This window comes from Oncorhynchus kisutch, linkage group LG9 (genome assembly GCF_002021735.2).
Source record: "Oncorhynchus kisutch isolate 150728-3 linkage group LG9, Okis_V2, whole genome shotgun sequence".
In the NCBI taxonomy this organism is placed as follows: domain Eukaryota; kingdom Metazoa; phylum Chordata; class Actinopteri; order Salmoniformes; family Salmonidae; genus Oncorhynchus; species Oncorhynchus kisutch.
Genome location: NC_034182.2, coordinates 8857547 through 8877853, shown reverse-complemented (window position 1 = coordinate 8877853; position 20307 = coordinate 8857547). Strand labels below are relative to the sequence as shown.

The following is a 20307-nucleotide window of genomic DNA, read 5'->3' as shown; positions in this document are numbered from 1 at the left end:
GATAAGGGAACCCAAAACCTCTCAACTATCCCCCCCGCACCACTCACACGCACCATAACCTCTGGTCCAACAACAGCAGGCCCCCCCCACCCACACTTGCTCAACTCGCTTTGAGAATGTCATATTGTGCGTGTGTCTAAGTGTGTGTGTTGCTTTGAGTTTGTTAACGTCTATGAGAGAATGATCTCCCTGAGCTTCTCTTTGCATTCCTCTGACCAGGAGAGCAAAAAGACAGACGCAGAGAGGAGAGGGGGGGGCGACAATGTAAACAAGACGAATGGGTTGGAATTTGCACACGACTCAGAGTCCAGATCCATTGTACGGGTTCAAAGGTCAATAACTGTGAGAGGAGAGAGGCTGACGTGCTGGGAGTGAGAGGTGCGTAATGTGGCTGCAGTTTGAATTGGCCCCCAGTTCCAGAAGAACTACAGGGCAATCTCAGACCACTTTCACCAATTAAGTCCAATCACACTTGGCGATAAGTGGCTCGTTCTAACTATATTAGTGAATTAACAGTCATTTGCTATACAATTAGAAATAAAGTGTATTGGGAAAACACAACATTGATGCCTGAGGCAATTGTTTTGTGAGCATGTAGATCAATGTGTCTTCACATTCACTCAGACCCAGGGTCATAGCTGGACCTGAAGTGGGTCTGTGAGAGTAACATCTGTGAATCTGCTAGATGTCTGTCAAATGTCTGTCTGTTGAGCATCTGTGGTGTGTCTGAAGTCAGGGGTTGTGTGTATGGAAGGGTTATGGAGGGACACGACTCCTTTCTAATCTTTCTCTGGTCGTCAAGGCAAAAAAGGTCAGGGGTCAACAAACAAGCCAATTAGAAGTGGAAATCAATCTAAGTGCAAAAACAAACTTTGAATGGCTTAAAGTGTAGTAATCCCTGCACACAGACACACGGAGACGGTTGCTTTATGATTGTTCAGGATTTATTTCAGGAGAGAAAAAAACTAAATCAGTCATTCTGGCCTCTGTCGTCGTCATGGTAACTGATATGTGCACATGATTGTCGAAGGCATCGGATATACAAGCCCCATAACAGAAGGTCATCACAGCACAGTAAGAGTGGCAGGGCAACTCACTCTGCCACACAAAATGGAAGGTGGTGTCTGCTTAACGAAGTAGGAAGAAAGTTGCCCCTTACCACTGACACAAGGGCAGATATTTTTTCTTCCCCCTAATGGTTTAGGTTCAGATCAAAGGAGGATATGCTGATCCTAGATCTATGGTTGTTAGTATATCTATTAGTTAGGGTTCAGATTGAGGGAGGATATTCTGATCTGAGATTTATGTTTGAGTTAGTATCTAATGGTTAAGCTTTAGATTGAGGGAGAGTTTTCTGATCCTAGATCTGTGGTTAAGGGGAACATCTACCAGGAGTCGTTAGTGAGAGACCGCCACACAAGATGGAGGTTTGTTTTGGTCACATGCAGCGTAAATATGGCCCATTCCCCGGGCTCTGGACCTCACAGGAAGATGCAGTGGTCCCCAACAATACTCTGCTCTCTATGGACACATTGATCTGCTTCTTTAGATACAGATACTCACATCATACAATGGCATATAAAAGTTGATGCAAACACTTGTGGAGTTGGATTTCTTTAAGCACTTTTCAACATGCTTTGCATTTCATCTTCAGAAAAAAGCGTTGCGATGCATTGTGGGATTTTTTTCTCTCTCATGACAGCTGATCATGGGCATGTGTTTAGGTGTGTTGGGGCGCCTGTTGCCGTAGTGTCAGTGAGCAAGGGGGTAAAGTGGATGACCGATGACTTAGTCAGATACGTGTAAAAACCGCACAGCTCCATAACAGTGGATGTCGTATCAGTCAAAGCTTCAACGTTTATACACATTGCAAACTAAAGCCTGAGTTTGCTTTTAAATTTAAAATGGTTTTATTTGTATTTTCTTTAGTCGGATATTGTTTAGAATATTGATGGCGTCGTCTCCATGGTAACGCCATAGATGGCAGTTACTGAGTGTTCAGTACGGTATGCTCTGAATATCGTGGTATCAAAGCTTGGTGTGGTGCGGGATGGAGGTGTGGGGGGCTGTAGCTAATTTAAAACACATTAAACATTCCAAAGAGAATACAAATCAACCCCCCACACACAAACACACACACGCCCGCACTGCACAACATTCGCATAGGTTATCTTACAAATTAGCATTCATATTCACAAGACGTTTCCAACAAATATATCCATTCATATCAGAAAACAATACATGCTTGCCTCGATTAAAATAAATTAATTAACAAAAACGGAGCCCTAAAGTAAAGCCCACCCACCCCCTAAAATAATCCAGTCGATGACCTCACACTTAATAATGGTTGACCCAGCACCACGAAGCCAGATAATAATACTGCACTTTGACCTCTATATGTAGGCTATATGCAGGGCTGTGTCTGGCCATAGTCTGGTTAGGGGACCCTGGTGTCGTGAGCGTAACAGTCCCAGTGTTGGGTGAAACTTCTACAGTGAACTGGTCTTAAAGAAACTAGAAAGAAAAAGAGAGGGAGGGAGGGGAGGGGTGGGACAGAGAGAAAAGGAGAGGGAGGGAGGGGAGGGGTGGGACAGAGAGAAAAAGAGAAGGAGGGAGGGGAGGGGTGGGACAGAGAGAAAAGGAGAAGGCAAGGGGGAGAGAAATAGAAAACATCTGGTCTTCTGTCATCTTTCTCCAGATTATCAGAGTTCAGTCCTTCGTTTAAAAACAATCCATTTCTCAGTGGGGATCGGCCAGGGTCGTAGGTCTAGCTCATAGCTAACCATCAGTGTTTAATCAGGTATAATCAGTGTCCACATATTCTCTGTTTCAACAGTGCTTTGGCTAGACATTACAATGACATAAAGGGATCGTTGGACTTGCATTTAACTGTGTAGACAAATCAACCGTTTTCTACAGCAACAAGGGTCACCACGGCGCCCAGTCCAAATCCCTGAGAACTTGTGTACTGGGTGCCGGTTGAGGATGTCATCACAATGATGGCTCTTGTGGTGAGGTCATGGCTTTGTAAAAGGGATGGGGGTAGAGACAACAGCTCCACCGTCTTGGAACCTGGGGAACTGATACAGTAGGTCAGGGTTTCCCCATGCTTACACGACACTACAGAGATGGCTGCTCTTTTTCATGGGCTTTTTCTGAGGCACATTTGGAAGTGCCTGGTTTCCCACCTGTAGCCCATGATCTTTAGGATGGGAAACCCCACAGGTAACTAACAGGTGATGGTTAAAACTTTAACAGGGGGCCTCCCTGTCCAGCACTCTCCACAACTCCATCCCAAACCTGCAGTGTGTTTTATAATATACTGTATATGCGTCCCATATAGGGTGGTCTTTATAAAAGTCTTATAAAGTAAGACAATAATTAAACATAGTGCATGTTTCCCTTAACAAATAAGTTGTACAATGCTCTGACCCCATGTTGGGTATTTTAAAACAGTTTACAATCTCCATTCTCTGTCTGATAAATTCACGTAGATGAAGAGTCTTGGTAGCTGTACACACATTATCTAGGTCTGAAACCGCGTCCAAACCTCAACGTGCAAATAGATAAAGCGCTTTACTCATGAAACGTCACTCAACAGTCTTATGGTACTTTTAAAGCACGTCTTAAACACGGGAACATAAACATGGGGGGAAAAGCGCAAGAAAACACAAATGAAAAATGATCCAGTTGGTAACTGTTAACCCAGAGGGTGAATACAAGAAAATAAACAGAATTTAAAAACTCACAAGTAGGACCTTCTAGAAGATGCCGGAAAAACTACAGGGAAATTGAGTTTGACGGACGTAGACAACGCCCAATCCGACGGCAGCTTCTGAAAACACACCCACTTCACTCATCATGGTTTCGGACAGAAACAAACACTCAAAAGGTAAACCAATTAATAATGCTCTCGGAGTGGGTGTGGGTCCACAGAGTCGACACAATGGGCGTGTCCAAGGTGAGTATGGCGTGTTGTGATTGGTGCAATGGGTTTAGAGTCCTCTGCTCTCCCAGTCCTCCCAGATGCAGCGTGGGGGAGGGGCAGGGCGGGGGGCAGGCTGGGTGGGGGTAGTAGGGGCACGGTAAGGAAGGGGAGGGTGCGGTTTTCACCCCTCTCTCTCTCTCACAGCGCCGTAGCCTCCCAGCTGGTCCCCCGCGGGACCTGGCGTCACTTAGTCTCTGTTAGTACCGTGGCAACAGTGGATGGGTGGGGCCGGGCAAGCTCCGCCCCCCCGGAGGGGACAGAGGAGGCTGCAGACGCCAGGCTGCAGGGGGTGGGAGTGGCTGGGGCACCTGGGGGGAGAACAGAGGCTATGAACACACAGTCAGAACTAACAAACTGGTAGTTGGTGTTTACTAGTTCATGGATTGTGTGTTTGTGTGGATGAATACATATCCACTTACAGTCCTTGTGAGGTGAGTCCACAGAAAAGCTCTTCATAATGGCTGCATTAGGGTTCTGGCTCCGAGTCTGGCTTGGACTCAGAGAGGGTTGAGTAGAGCTCTGGCTAGGGGTCTGGTTGGGAGTCTGGTTGGCCTGGTTCTGGTTGGCCTGGTTCCGTTGGTTCTGCATCTGTGCGGCCCGGCTGTTAGGAGGGTGAGGGTGAGAGCTGTCCATGCTCTGGCCCATACTGCTGCTCAACTGCAGTCTCCTCATGTGTCGCACCACTGCAGTGGCATTGAAGGCTTGCTGGAGAGGGAGAGAGAGAGAGAGGGGAAGAGAGGGGAAGAGAGGGGGAGAGAGGGGAAGAGAAGAGCGAGAGAAGAAAAGAGGGCAAGAGAAGAAGAGAGAGAGGGAGAAAGAGAGAGAGGAAGAGAGAGAGGGAGGAAGAGAGAGAGGAAAGAGAGAGAGGGAGAAAGAGAGGAAAGAGAGAGAGAGGAAGAGAGAGAGAGGAGAGAGAGGGAGGAAAGAGAGAGAGGAAGAGACCAGTGTATGATTTATAAACACTACATTAAATAAGCAATCATTCAGACACACTCGGACACTTGAATGACACTCTTATTACCATACATTCAAACGTACCCTCCATTTGCTCTTGGCAAAGTTTTTCCTGATCTGCCTGCTCACAGACTCGTGGATGTTCTTGCAGAGGGCCGTGTCCCCAGCGATCCTGAACACACACACACACACACACACACAGACACTTTAACATCCCATAATACCCACATGAGTGTGTGTGTGTGTGTGTGTGTGTGTGTGTGTGTGTGTGCGAGCGAGCGAGCGAGCACGTTTATGATCGGTGTGTGTTGTCTCTCACCATGGGTGTCTGAGGGCCTGGTCACAGGTGAAACGCTTCGCCGGGTCTTTCTCCATCAGACTGCCGATAAAGTCTTTGGCTGTGAAAACCCACGAGGGAACAGTAGCTCACACTCATCACAACATACACAAACAGTCCACAGTTCAAGGCACATGGTTTCCCACACTCCCTGGCCAGTGTACCGAACACCTGGACGAAGCCTCCGCTCTCTTCCTGTAATAACTACTGTTGTTTCATGGTTTACTGGTTAGACTGGTGCCAAACTGGAGAATATAGGGTTCTCAGATCAGGTCTGTGATGACCTCTTAAAAACACACACAAATTCCAAGAGGACGACGTCACAGCATAGAGAAAGTAGCTATGGTGGTGTGGTGTCCATATTTGCCAGACGGGAGGAAGAAGAGCTCTGTCTGAAGGGGATCACTCACTCCATTAGACACATACAGCTTACCTGAATCAGATATGTCATCCCAGTATGGCGCGTCAAACTCGTAGTCTGCTTTGAGGATCTGCTCAAAGAGCTTGGAGTCATTCTCATCGTAGAATGGAGGATAGCCACACAACCTGCAGACACAGACAGGAAGTGAGCTCATAAAAAAAAAAAGTTAACATGCATTCACTTCCTACTTCAGGGAATCGTTTCCTTTCAAGATGATAATAGAATAACATGATGACGAATGAGACAAATGCTGGAACAACTATTCAATTGATAACAAACTGACAAGGTGAATGTAATGTATCCGAAACCTTTTCTCTGTCTGCTCTCCTAACCTCATCCTGGACTAATTGAACTTCTTGTGGCAAAACGATTTCCATAGTAAACATTAGCCGCCATTATGATCGAACCTCATTAAAATGCCTTTCTCCATCGAGAAGCTGTTCTGCCTGTTGTGGCCGCAATGAGCTTTCTGTTTTTGTGCTTTCACATTTGGTTAAAGACTTGCGCGCCATTCCTCCGCAGGAGCCGGAGCGATTATTCCACCTGATTACCTGATGCGATCTCGTCACACCTGAGGAGAGACCCAACCAGGCATGCCGAGCCGGATTGTGTGGAGGAGCTCGGAAATCGGCTAACGAGTTCCGAGGCCTGTGCTAATGGCTAAATGACAAGACGGGAGTAGCTCACTGACCACTGGGAACTCACTGAGGAAACATCAAGGGGTCCAACATCGGGCCTCAACCCAAAACTACCATCCACAACTGGATATTCTTGGATTGAATCTATTTACTTGAACTCTAAACACATATTTGGTCTAATGTAATATTGCCTAGGCTATTCACAAGGATGTTTGAGGACTACTTATTGAACATACAAACATTGACAGTTTAATCCTCCAGCTGGACTGACTGACTGTGTGAACGCGGTTTCTCAGACATTTATTTATCCTCCCTCACATGTGTACAGTAGAGGTGACAGGAGCACACACACACACACACACACACACACACACACACACACACACACACACACACACACACACACACACACACACACACACACACACACACACACACACACCTCTAATGACCCAGTGACACCTAGTAATCCTTATATCCAAAGCTGTGTAAGCATGGAGAGTTACATAACAACTACATCAATAAACCGACAGAGATGGATAAACAGGTGAAAATAGAGAAGAACAGAAGGATGTCTGAGCTATTGAGACGGGAGAAAGAACAAGGGAAGAGGAGAAGGGTGAGAGATAGAACCAGAGGGCAGAGCCTGCTTTGCACATCACAGAGCGACAAACCATCGAGAGCCAAGAACAACACAGAAAGGGAGAGGGGAGCAAAAATGAGGAACGTTTTCAGCGGATGAGGAAGATTTGCCCTGATGCTCTAACGACCGAGGTAACTCACACCTTTCAATCGTTCTCACAGCCTTTATTGTTCCATTGCCCCTATTCACCCTGTCCCTAACGATAAACTCTAACCCCTATTCACCCTGTCCCTAACGATAAACTCTAACCCCTATTCACCCTGTCTCTAACGATAAACTCTAACCCCTATTCACCCTGTCCCTAACGATAAACTCTAACCCCTATTCACCCTGTCCCTAACGATAAACTCTAACCCCTATTCACCCTGTCCCTAACGATAAACTCTAACCCCTATTCACCCTGTCCCTAACGATAAACTCTAACCCCTATTCACCCTGTCCCTTACGATAAACTCTAACCCCTATTCACCCCGCCCCTAACTCCTATTCACCCCGCCCCTAACCCCTATTCACCCCGCCCCTAACCCCTATTCTCCCTGTCCCTAACCCTGAACTCTAACCCCTAACACACACACACACGGAACTCAGTCAGCGAGAGCTGGAACACACACAGAGCTAAATCTGCCCTCTGACTAGTCCACACACAGACAGAGGGGTGAAAAACAAAAAAGAGAGACATGTTGAAAAGTCTGTTTTTTCTCCTCAGAAGCACTATGTCCATACATGGTGACTGAGCAGAGTGTAGCAGACCAACATCTGGCTCTGATGAAAGGAATAGAGAGAGGCATGATGTTGTGTCATTCTCCATTACAAAACACACAATCATCCACGCACACAGACAAACACACACGCACAATAAGTCTGACCAGCATCACCACCCTGGATGGTTCCGACCTTGAATATGTGGACATCTATAAGTACCTAGGTGTCTGGCTAGACTGTAAACTCTCCTTCCAGACTCATATCAAACATCTCCAATCGAAAATCAAATCAAGAGTCGGCTTTCTATTCCGCAACAAAGCCTCCTTCACTCACGCCGCCAAACTTACCCTAGTAAAACTGACTATCCTACCGATCCTCGACTTTGGCGATGTCATCTACAAAATTGCTTCCAACACTCTACTCAGCAAACTGGATGCAGTTTATCACAGTGCCATTCGTTTTGTCACTAAAGCACCTTATACCACCCACCACTGCGACTTGTATGCTCTAGTCGGCTGGCCCTCGCTACATATTCGTCGCCAGACCCACTGGCTCCAGGTCATATACAAGTCCATGCTAGGTAAAGCTCCGCCTTATCTCAGTTCACTGGTCACGATGGCAACACCCATCCGTAGCACGCGCTCCAGCAGGTGTATCTCACTGATCATCCCTAAAGCCAACACCTCATTTGGCCGCCTTTCGTTCCAGTACTCTGCTGCCTGTGACTGGAACGAATTGCAAAAAATCGCTGAAGTTGGAGACTTTTATCTCCCTCACCAACTTCAAACATCTGCTATCTGAGCAGCTAACCGATCGCTGCAGCTGTACATAGTCTATTGGTAAATAGCCCACCCTTTTTCACCTACCTCATCCCCATACTGTTTTTATTTATTTACTTTTCTGCTCTTTTGCACACCAATATCTCTACCTGTACATGACCATCTGATCATTTATCACTCCAGTGTTAATCTGCAAAATTGTAATTATTCGCCTACCTCCTCATGCCTTTTGCACACAATGTATATAGACTCCCCTTTTTTTTCTACTGTGTTATTGACTTGTTAATTGTTTACTCCATGTGTAACTCTGTGTTGTCTGCTCACACTGCTATGCTTTATCTTGGCCAGGTCGCAGTTGCAAATAAGAACTTGTTCTCAACTAGCCTACCTGGTTAAATAAAGGTGTTCTCAACTAGCCTACCTGGTTAAATAAAGGTGTTCTCAACTAGCCTACCTGGTTAAATAAAGGTGAAATAAAAAAAAAGTCAAACGTGTGTGCGAACTTGTGAAATGCAGCTGCACTCTAGAAGGATCCAAACCAAGGCCCGCAATATAAAGCTGTGAATTCTGCCCTCATGGCATTGACTGGGTATGGGAACACATAGCATGTCTGTAGGAGTTGTACAATTGACTATAGAAACTTACAGGATGTATGCAATGACTCCGATGGACCAGCAGTCCACTGCCTTACTGTAGGGCTTCTGAGCAAGAACCTCTGGAGCTGAGAGAGAGAAAAAGGAGAGAGAGACGAAGGGAGAGATGTAGAGAGAGGGGGATGAGACGTTGATGACATAACTGGAGACAGTCAGAGATGGAGAGACGGACACAGAGACGTGTTCTCCCCCCTGGATTACCCTGCTGTCAAGCCCAGAGCTGGAGCTCATCCTATCAGAGGTCGTGCCCCCCCCCCCCCCCCCACGGGCGATTATCGAGACTGAGAGAAGCCTGTCCAGACTCATCAATGATAACAGCCCAGCCAAAATAGAACTGAGCTCACCCAAACAACGGTCGACAAACAGAACAATATTGAAGACTGAGGTAAATACAGATCACAGGAAACACGCACACCCACAGACAGTCAGACACTGTGTGTGCACACAGAGGCTCAAATGTTATACTTTCTTCACTTGTGCTGGGCTGAGCGTGTGTTGCGTATCTCCTGTAACAATATGGCCGACGTGTGTGTATGTGTGTGTGTTTGTTTGTACACAGTATGTGTATGCGTGTGTCCGCTCTCTGACGGTGGGCCTGTCCAAACCACAGAGTCTGGTCTTAATTCAGCCAGGCGCTAACCCTGGGCTATTCATACCTCAGGAATGCAGGCTTCTCAATGCCATCATCCAGTACCTGCTATATTTAGCAGCATTTCTAATGCAGCAACCGTCACACTGCAGCCTTTTAGAAAAGCCCTACAGCAGATGGGGAGGGAGGGATGGAGGGACAAAAACTGCAGTGGCCTCATCTGAAGAGATTGTGGGATAGAGGAGGAAGGATGAGACACTTCCAATGTCATTAACTTCTCTAGGATAGGGGGCAGCATTTGTAATTTTGTATGAAAAGCTACTCATCCCCAGAAGATAAGATATGCATATTATTAGTAGATGTGGATAGAAAACACTCTGAAGTTTCTAAAACTGTTTGAATCATGTCTGAGTTTAACAGAACTTATGTAGCAGGCGAAACCCCGAGGACAAACCATTCAGATGTTTTTTTGTTTGTTTTTGAGGTCACTCTTTTCAATGGGTTTTCATTGGGAATCCAGATTTCTAAGGGACTTGCTTGCAGTTCCTACCGCTTCCACTGGATGTCACCAGTCTTTAGAAATTGGTTGAGGTTATTCCTTTGTGTAATGAAGAAGTACGGCCATCTTGAACGAGGGTCACTTCATGTGTACTGTTTGATAGAGGCGCATGACCAGAAAGCATGCTTCAGTTTGTTTTCTTCCTGTATTGAACACAGATCATCCAGTCTTCAATTGATTGATTATTTACTTTAAAAAATACCTAAAGTTGTATTACAAAAGTAGTTTGAAATGTTTTGGCAAAGTTTACAGGTAACTTTTGAGATATTTTGTAGTCACGTTGCGCAAGTTGGAATCTGTGTTTTTCTGGATCAAACGCGCCAAATAAAAATGGACATTTTGGATATATATGGACGGAATTAATCAAACAAAAAGGACCATTTGTGATGTTTATGGGACATATTGGAGCCAACAGAAGACGCTCGGCAAAGGTAAGGCATGATTTATATTTTTATTTCTGTGTTTTGTGTTGCGCCTGCAGGGTTGAAATATGTTTTCTCTATTTTGTTCATGAAGGTGCTATCCTCAGATAATAGCATCATTTGCTTTCGCCGAAAAGCCTTTTTGAAATCTGACATGTTGGCTGGATTCACAACACGTGTAGCTTTAATTTGGTATCTTAAATGTGTGATTTCATGAAAGTTAGATTTTTATAGGAATTCATTTGAATTTGGCGCTCTGCATTTTCTCTGGCTTTTGGCCAAGTGTGACGCTACCGTCCCACATATCCCAGGGAGGTTAACTAGTAAGGTGTTGTTTAGCTGACCTACAGTACACCGACTATAGTTCCCGATGGATAAACTTAAACAAGTGTCTGCTAACTAACTTGCATGTGGATGTAGGGGCGTGGACAGGAGCCGGCAGATAAGACGTCAACATGATGAGTCTTCAGAGTGCCTGACTACCAGAGGCACCGTCCTACACGTCAATGTGATGAGTCTTCAGAGTGCCTGACTACCAGAGGCACCGTCCTACACGTCAATGTGAAAGGTTCTGTCATGGAAATAATGTAAACATCTGTGTCTCTCACACACTCTGACGAGATGAAAAAGCACACACACACAAACTAACACTCAGACACACACATGCAAAAACAGTGCCAGGGCTACAGTATATAAATCCCCATGTGTGGCACAGAGTTGACACACACACACACACAGCCAGGGCTACAGTATATAAATCCCCATGTGTGGCACAGAGTTGACAGCCCTCTAGCGCGTAGTGAACTGCAGTAGAGCGCCCCGCCATGTTGGCCGTCTGACTCAGTCGCTCTGCTAAAAAGGGGAAAGCAGGCGACTGGGGGCAGGGTCTGTCAGCGTGTGATAAGACCTTCTTACTCCAGAGGCAGGATGTCTGTGTGTGTGAGCTGCACACAGATGCGCCCTCCCCCATTGCACACACATAATTAAAGCAGTGGGATTTCACCTACAGTATACTGTATTATGCAGTGTGTCATTTATGTAAAGCACAGTGATGGCATCACACTCAGTGAGAGTGAGCACTTAGACAATGTAGCATACGACTTTGGAAAGGACGGTAGCCTAACACTCCAAAAAGACTTGCTTCCAGTATTAACATTTCAGTAGCTGACAGTATATTAACAAGTGGCATTAACTTCTAAGTAAGGACATTTAAGGTTATGGGGTGGTGGGGCATCTCTTCTTACCCACATATCCCGGCGTTCCGCACGCGGTCGACATGACATCCCCACTGCCCTCCATCTTGGACAGACCAAAGTCACTGATCATGATCTTAGACTCGTCCTGGGGGTTAAAATACAGCAGGTTCTCTGGCTGGAGAGAGAGGACAGAGGGAGAGAGGGGACAGAGGGAGAGAGCGGACAGAGGGAGAGAGCGGACAGAGGGAGAGAGCGGGAGAGAGCGGACAGAGGGAGAGAGCGGACAGAGGGGACAGAGGGAGAGAGCGGACAGAGGGGGAGAGCGGACAGAGGGAGAGAGCGGACAGAGGGAGAGAGCGGACAGAGGGAGAGAGCGGACAGAGGGAGAGAGCGGACAGAGGGAGAGAGCGGACAGAGGGAGAGAGCGGACAGAGGGAGAGAGCGGACAGAGGAGAGAGGGGACAGAGGGAGAGAGGGGACAGAGGGAGAAAGGGGACAGAGGGAGAGAGGGGACAGAGGGAGAGAGGGGACAGAGGACAGAGGGAGAGAGCGGACAGAGGGAGAGAGCGGACAGAGGGAGAGAGCGGACAGAGGGAGAGAGCGGACAGAGGGAGAGAGCGGACAGAGGGAGAGAGCGGACAGAGGGAGAGAGGGGACAGAGGGAGAGAGGGGACAGAGGGAGAGAGGGGACAGAGGGAGAGAGGGGACAGAGGGAGAGAGCGGACAGAGGGGACAGAGGGAGAGAGCGGACAGAGGGAGAGAGCGGACAGAGGGAGAGAGCGGACAGAGGGAGAGAGCGGACAGAGGGAGAGAGCGGACAGAGGGAGAGAGCGGACAGAGGGGACATAGGGAGAGAGCGGACAGAGGGAGAGAGCGGACAGAGGGAGAGAGCGGACAGAGGGGACATAGGGAGAGAGCGGACAGAGGGAGAGAGGGGACAGAGGGAGAGAGGGGACAGAGGGAGAGAGGGGACAGAGGGAGAGAGGGGACAGAGGGACAGAGGGGACAGCGGGAGAGAGCGGACAGAGGGACAGAGGGAGAGAGCGGACAGAGGGACAGAGGGGACAGAGGGAGAGAGCGGACAGAGGGGACAGAGGGAGAGAGCGGACAGAGGGGACAGAGGGAGAGAGCGGACAGAGGGGACAGAGGGAGAGAGCGGACAGAGGGAGAGAGCGAGATAGAGAGGGATCGTGTTAACCACAAACGGAGCTCTCCCATCCTTGGCTCTCTACTTACCCTGAACGTACTGTAGATATACAACCGTAATCATTTGTCAAAGGCAGTCTATAACCCTTCAACACAGTCTATAACCCTTCAACACAGTCTATAACCAAAAAGAAATGAGGACCAAGGCACTCTTCATATAATTAATTAAAATGGCTTTATTAGTATAGCATGTTCAATACTACTCCCTGACGAAGGCCATGCAGCCGAAACTCGTCATTTAAAAAAAAACTTTGTTTCTATTGAAAATGCCATACTAATAAAGCCATTTTAATTCATTAAATGAAGAGTGCCTTGGTGCCTTGGTCCTCATTTCTTTTTTTTGTTTGTTGAATTTTTACCCCGTTTTCTCCCCAATTTCGTGGTATCCAATTGTTTAGTAGCTACTATCTTGTCTCATCGCTACAACTCCCGTACGGGCTCGGGAGAGACGAAGGTTGAAAGTCATGCGTCCTCCGATACACAACCCAACCACGCCGCACTGCTTCTTTACACAGCGCGCATCCAACCCGGAAGCCAGCCGCACCAATGTGTCGGAGGAAACACTGTGCACCTGGCAACCTTGGTTGGCGCGCACTGCGCCCGGCCCACCACAGGAGTCGCTGGTGCGCGATGAGACAAGGATATCCCTACCGGCCAAACCCTCCCTAACCGGGACGACGCTAGGCCAATTGTGCGTCGCCCCACGGACCTCCCGGTCGCGGCCGGTTACGACAGAGCCTGGGCGCGAACCCAGTGTCTCTGGTGGCACAGCTGGCACTGCAATACAGCGCCCTTAACCACTGCGCCACCCGGGAGGCCCTCCTTCCTTTTTGATGACCAATTTACCCCGTTTACCAAAGAGCACCTTCTATCTACCAAAATGTACTGTTGTGTACCTTAGTAGCGCTTCCCTTCCTCCTCTTTCTACAGTCTATAACCCTTCAACACAGTACAGTTATGTTGCCGTCTGTTTTATGAGGCCGTATGACCGTACTCCTCTCTCTCAGTGGAATCCGCTATATTTCACAGAAGCCACTGCGTGTTGTGACCCTCTGAGCGGCCCAAATCACAAACGCAAGCTGCACCTCACCACCGCAATGAATCACGGCCCATAAAACACAAGTGATCCGCTCATGTCAAGATGCAAGGGGGAGTAGACAGGGTTTTTGTGTGTGTGTGTGTGTTTCAGTGTGTGCGAGTGTGTGTCACCGTCACCTTCAGGTCTCTGTGGACGATGCCCAACTTGTGGAGGTAGTCGACAGCGTCTAGCACCTGTCTGATGAGAGTACTGGCATCTTTCTCTGTGTAGAACCCCTTCTCCACGATACGGTCAAACAACTCACCTCCCGACACTCTGTGACACAGACAGAGAGGGGGTCAGTAAACAAGGTAAGTAAAACAGATGTGCAAACATGCAGACACAAACACACATCTGGAGGGAACCTGTTATCATGAGACAGATCCACAGACTTCATTTAGGAGCTATACGAATCTGCCTCCATTCAACCGTGTGTGTGTGTGTGTGTGTGTGTTTGACACACCTGTGTACCCCACAGTGGGGGTATGCTTTGACCCATTCTAACCCGCTGCTCCACTAAACTTAACCCTTCATGCCCCATACTATCACGACCAATCAAAGTGCACCATACAGTCTAAAACTAACTGTATAGGGAGAACTGTATCAGAGAGAGAGAGAGGACAGGAGATGGGAGGGAAACAAAATCTAAAACAAAGAAACTGAAAAAAAAGGTGCCTCATTTTTCTCAGATCATAGATTCACACAGTGGAGGATAGCTAAGCTTCAGACTGTGTGTGTGTGTCAGACGGTGCCCTTGCTGTTTTAAGACTCTAAGCCAGATTGTTTGGTTTTTTTTAAGCGCCAGAACAGCCACAGGCCAGAAGCTGAACATCCCAGAACTTTCCTCAGTCCTCAACAGCTAGCTGGCACAGGGCAGTATAAATGGCTGCTAAGCACTGATCTAAGGTCAGATTTGTAGTCTGTCCGGCCATCCCTTATGGTTATGGAAAGGGTAAACTGATCCTGGGTCTGCCACTAACAGAACAGCTCAGTGCATTCATTAGCTTAGTGGCACTCCGCTGTATCTGAGCAGGGTGTCGTCACTGCGTAGCACTGCAGAGAACCTATGTAAATACTGGAGGTCTCTGGTTGACTGTCGGGGTAAAGTAGCTTTCTGTCACATTCCACCACAAGGGGGAGTAGCCAACCACTCATCTCTAATAGTGCCACAGTCCGTAAAGACTAGTTCTGAGGGAGGAAGGGATAAAATAAATAAATGTAAGTCAAATTGCTCTATATTAGGTTTAACATGCTTTAGAACCAAGAGAGAAATTAAAATGCCTAGTATGTACGGTAAGAAGATTAATGAGGTAGAATCTGTCTCTTATGACTGGTCTCCGTTTGTACTGACAAGCACAATATGGAAACAACGGAGGAAGGACATTTTGCATTTCCACAGGTACACAGCTCCCTCTCCTGGTTCCTGTATTGACCCCACCGACTGTTTCTGTTGTCTCGCGCTCTCATGTTTGACATGTCCCCTGAAGGCATCTGGCTGCAGTCCTCGTATATACTCTATTGATAAACAGACAGCTGACCTTCAATAGAAAGTCATGTCACGCCAAGGACTACCAGGAAGTACTGTTTTGATCCACTGATGTTAGTACTTTCATATTGACCCAATAAAGTCTCTCTCTCGGTGCCCCTGTGTATGGCGTTTGGGAAGCAAATGTACTGTACCTTCTTCCTCAGTATGGAGTTGACAGACGGTGCAGCAGGAGCCTGAGGGGCTGCTCCTCTCCTCTGATCCCCATGGGGGCGCTGTAACCATGATCCTTACTGGTATTCCGATTAACCCACACACTGAACCGTAAACAGCCTCAACTAGAACTAAATACTGATCTTGGATCAGCTCAATCACAATTCTAACCTTAACCGCCATAAGATACAAACATAACTGTCAATCTACAATAACAACCTATACTACACAAGATCGACCAGTTTCACTGCACCTCTCGTTACTGCAGAGGGAGATTGAGCATAGGGTCAAATAAACTCAGCAAAAAAAGAAACGTCCCTTTTTCCACACCTTGTCTTTCAAAGATAATTCGTAAAAATCCAAATAACTTCACAGATCTTCATTGTAAAGGGTTTAAACACTGTTTCCCATGCATGTTCAATGAACCATAAACAATTAATGAACATGCACCTGTGGAACGGTCTTTAAGATACTAACAGATTACAGATGGTAGGCAATTAATGTCACAGTTATGAAAACTTAGGACACTAAAGAGGCCTTTCTACAGACGGAAAAACACAAAAAGAGAGATGCCCAGGGTCCCTGCTCATCTGTGTGAACGTGCCTTAGACATGAGGACTCCAGATGTGGCCAGGGCAATAAATCACAATGTCCGTACTGTGAGACGCCCAAGACAGCGCTACAGGGACACAGGACGGACAGCTGATCGTCCTCGCAGTGGCAGACCACGTGTAACACCTGCACAGGATCGGTACATCCGAACATCACACTTGCAAAACAGCTATAGAATGGCTTCTACAACAATTGCCCAAGTTACACCAGATCACACAATCCCTCCATCAGTGCTCAGACTGTCCACAATAGGCTGAGAGAGGCTGGACTGACAGCTTGTAGGCCTGTTGTAAAGGCAGGTCCTCACCAGACATCACCGGCAACAACGTAACCTATGGGCACAAACCCACCATCGCTGGATCAGACAGGACTGGCAAAAGCTTCTCTTCACTGACGAGTCGCGGTTTTGTCTCACCAGGGGTGATGGTCGGATTTGCGTTTATCGGCGAAGGAATGAGCGTTACTCTGGAGCGTGATCGATTTGGAGGTGCAGGGTCCGTCATGGTCTGGGGCGGTGTGTCACAGCATCATCGAACTGAGCTTGTTGTCATTGCAAGCAATCTCAATTCTGTGCGTTACAGGGAAGACATCCTCCTCCCTCATGTGGTACCCTTCAAGCAGGCTCATCCTGACATAACCCTCCAGCATGACAATGCCACCAACCATACTGCTCGTTCTGTGCGTGATTTCCTGCAAGACAGGAATGTCAGTGTTCTGCCATGGCCAGTGAAGAGCCAGGATCTCAATCCCATTGAGCACGTCTGGCACCTGTTGGATCGGAGGGTGAGGGCTAGAGCCATCCCCCCCAGAAATGTCCTGGAACTTGCAGGTGCCTTGGTGCAAGAGTGGGGTAACATCCCACAGCAAGAACTGGCAAATCTGGTGCAGTCCATGAGGAGGAGATGCACTGCAGTACTTAATGCAACTGGTGGCCACACCAGATACGGACTCATTATTCCAATTCTGTTAGTCACATGTCTGTGGAACTTGTTCAGTTTATGTCTCAGTTGTTGAATCTTATGTTCATACAAATATTTACACATTAAGTTTCCTGAAAATAAATAGTTGACAGCGAGGATTTTTTTGCTGAGTTTATGTTTTTCTCTGAAACCACAGAGATTTGCATTGGATGAATATTGAATACACACACACACACACAGAGAGACAGTGTGAATCTGGGCGCATCGTCACAGTGACAGACCAAATAAGAGAAGGAAGAAAGTTACATTCTAATGAAGTTTCTGAAAAAAAGGAGATAAGAAATTGCTAATCTGCTCTGCTCTCGCTCGCCCTTTCTATCCTCTCTCCCTCTATATCCTCACGCTCCATCTCTTCTCTCGCTCTCTCTCCTCTGCCAACAGTTACTTTTTTCCAGCCAAGACGAGCGTGGCAGGGGATGACAAGCAAAAGGCTAAGCCACACACACACACGTTGGCTGGACATAACGGTGTGGTAGTGACGGAGGAGATGGGCCACCATCCTGCAGGATTACGTAACCATTTGCGTAGGGAGACCATGGCAATCAGACAGGAGCCAAATCTACTTCCCTTTCAATACACACACCATACTGCAGACACACACACACTCAATCATCTTTCCATTCAGTCTCTCTTTCTTTCTTGCTATCGCTGTCCCTTCCTCATCCCTTTCTCTACCTTCACCCCCCCCCTCTCTCGCTCTCCCTCTCTGTCAGAACAGTATCAGGTTGTCCCTTTATCTGAGTGTAATCTGAGCTGTACAGTGGCCCTGTGTGCTCCTGTGTAGTTGTCTGGCTCAGCAGTGCCAGACACTGCAGTGCAGTGGTAGTCAACTAGATTCAGCCGTGTCGATGAGGATGGTCAGGGGGCTGGAACATAATTATAATAATTGATACACTGCAAATTGACCACAACTAAGCCCCAAACATATATTATTATTTTAAAATAACAATCGTTTCATTCCTTGATTACATTGAGACACGATCACATCTCTTTTTTATTCGTGGGAATACATTTCCTAAATGAAACCTAAACATTTTCACCCAAAAACTAAAATGCCGCGGGTCGCCTGTTGCTGACCCTTGCTGCCATGTTTTCTACAGTAAGGTAGTGATGTGAAGGTGTTGTTGACCCTGCTGTAGTGGTTCCTACAGTAAGGTAGTGATGTGAAGGTGTTGTTGACCCTGCTGTAGTGGTTCCTACAGTAAGGTAGTGATGTGAAGGTGTTGCTGACCCTGCTGTAGTGGTTCCGACAGTAAGGTAGTGGTGTGAAGGTGTTGTTGACCCTGCTGTAGTGGTTCCTACAGTAAGGTAGTGATGTGAAGGTGTTGTTGACCCTGCTGTAGTGGTTCCTACAGTAAGGTAGTGATGTGAAGGTGTTGTTGACCCTGCTGTAGTGGTTCCTACAGTAAGGTAGTGATGTGAAGGTGTTGCTGACCCTGCTGTAGTGGTTCCGACAGTAAGGTAGTGGTGTGAAGGTGTTGTTGACCCTGCTGTAGTGGTTCCTACAGTAAGGTAGTGATGTGAAGGTGTTGTTGACCCTGCTGTAGTGGTTCCTACAGTAAGGTAGTGATGTGAAGGTGTTGCTGACCCTGCTGTAGTGGTTCCTACAGTAAGGTAGTGGTGTGAAGGTGTTGTTGACCCTGCTGTAGTGGTTCCGACAGTAAGGTAGTGGTGTGAAGGTGTTGTTGACCCTGCTGTAGTGGTTCCTACAGTAAGGTAGTGGTGTGAAGGTGTTGTTGACCCTGCTGTAGTGGTTCCTACAGTAAGGTAGTGGTGTGAAGGTGTTGTTGACCCTGCTGTAGTGGTTCCTACAGTAAGGTAGTGGTGTTGTTGACCCTGCTGTAGTGGTTCCTACAGTAAGGTAGTGGTGTGAAGGTGTTTAAACAGTAACACTCACAAGCCTGTGGCTGAGCCTGCTGCTTCCGTAGAACAGAACGGTTTGGTTAACTCACATGGTTTCAGTGTTGTTGTGGAGAAAATAAAAAACCACAGCCGTGTTTATATTTTCTGTAAAACACCACACACTTTTACAACCCTTTCCATTCATTATTAAATAGCCACTGACTGAGTCGAAAAGATTTAAGCTTTGCTCTACTCCGTTTTAGATTAGTTTTTCCCCTCTGTCTTCTGCCTGCTTTTTTCCCTCTGTCTCCCCCTTCCCCCTCCTCTTATTCTTGGCTTCAATTGCTCTGTTTTGGCTTTCGCTCAACTATCTATCTATCTCTCTGTCTCTCTCTCTCTACAACTGTCTCTCTCTCAATTCAATTCAATTCAAGGACTTTATTGGCATGGGAAACATGTGTGTAACATTGCCAAAGCAAGTGAGGTAGACAACATACAAAGTGGATATATAAAGTGAAAAACAAAAATTAACAGTAAACATTACACATACAGAAGTTTCAAAACAGTAAAGACATTACAAATGTCATATCATATGTCATATCATATTATATATATATATACAGTGTTTTGACAATGTACAAATGGTTAAAGGACACAAGATAAAATAAATAAGCATAAATATGGGTTGTATTTACAATGGTGTTTGTTCTTCACTGGTTGCCCTTTTCTCGTGGCAACAGGTCACAAATCTTGCTGCTGTGATGGCACACTGTGGAATTTCACCCAGTAGATATGGGAGTTTTTCAAAATTGGATTTGTTTTCGAATTCTTTGTGGATCTGTGTAATCTGAGGGAAATATGTCTCTCTAATATGGTCATACATTGGGCAGGAGGTTAGGAAGTGCAGCTCAGTTTCCACCTCATTTTGTGGGCAGTGAGCACACATAGCCTGTCTTCTCTTGAGAGCCATGTCTGCCTACGGCGGCCTTTCTCAATAGCAAGGCTATGC

At 46.9% G+C, this 20307-nt stretch overlaps 1 protein-coding gene across 1 annotated transcript in view; it reads right to left on the bottom strand.

The window, feature by feature from the left end:
* Positions 1–925: 925 nt before the first annotated feature.
* The window catches only part of camk1da (calcium/calmodulin-dependent protein kinase 1Da), a 60374-nt gene continuing 40992 nt past the window's right edge, over positions 926–20307 (bottom strand). Inside the window, exons 4-11 of the mRNA XM_020472194.2 lie at positions 14303–14441; positions 11930–12056; positions 9108–9183; positions 5713–5825; positions 5262–5340; positions 5027–5114; positions 4408–4693; positions 926–4296 (exon numbers count right to left, since the gene is read on the bottom strand). Coding sequence (XP_020327783.1) covers positions 4172–4296; positions 4408–4693; positions 5027–5114; positions 5262–5340; positions 5713–5825; positions 9108–9183; positions 11930–12056; positions 14303–14441 — 1033 coding nt within the window. The 3' untranslated portion in view covers positions 926–4171. The remainder of the gene's footprint in view (positions 4297–4407; positions 4694–5026; positions 5115–5261; positions 5341–5712; positions 5826–9107; positions 9184–11929; positions 12057–14302; positions 14442–20307) is intronic.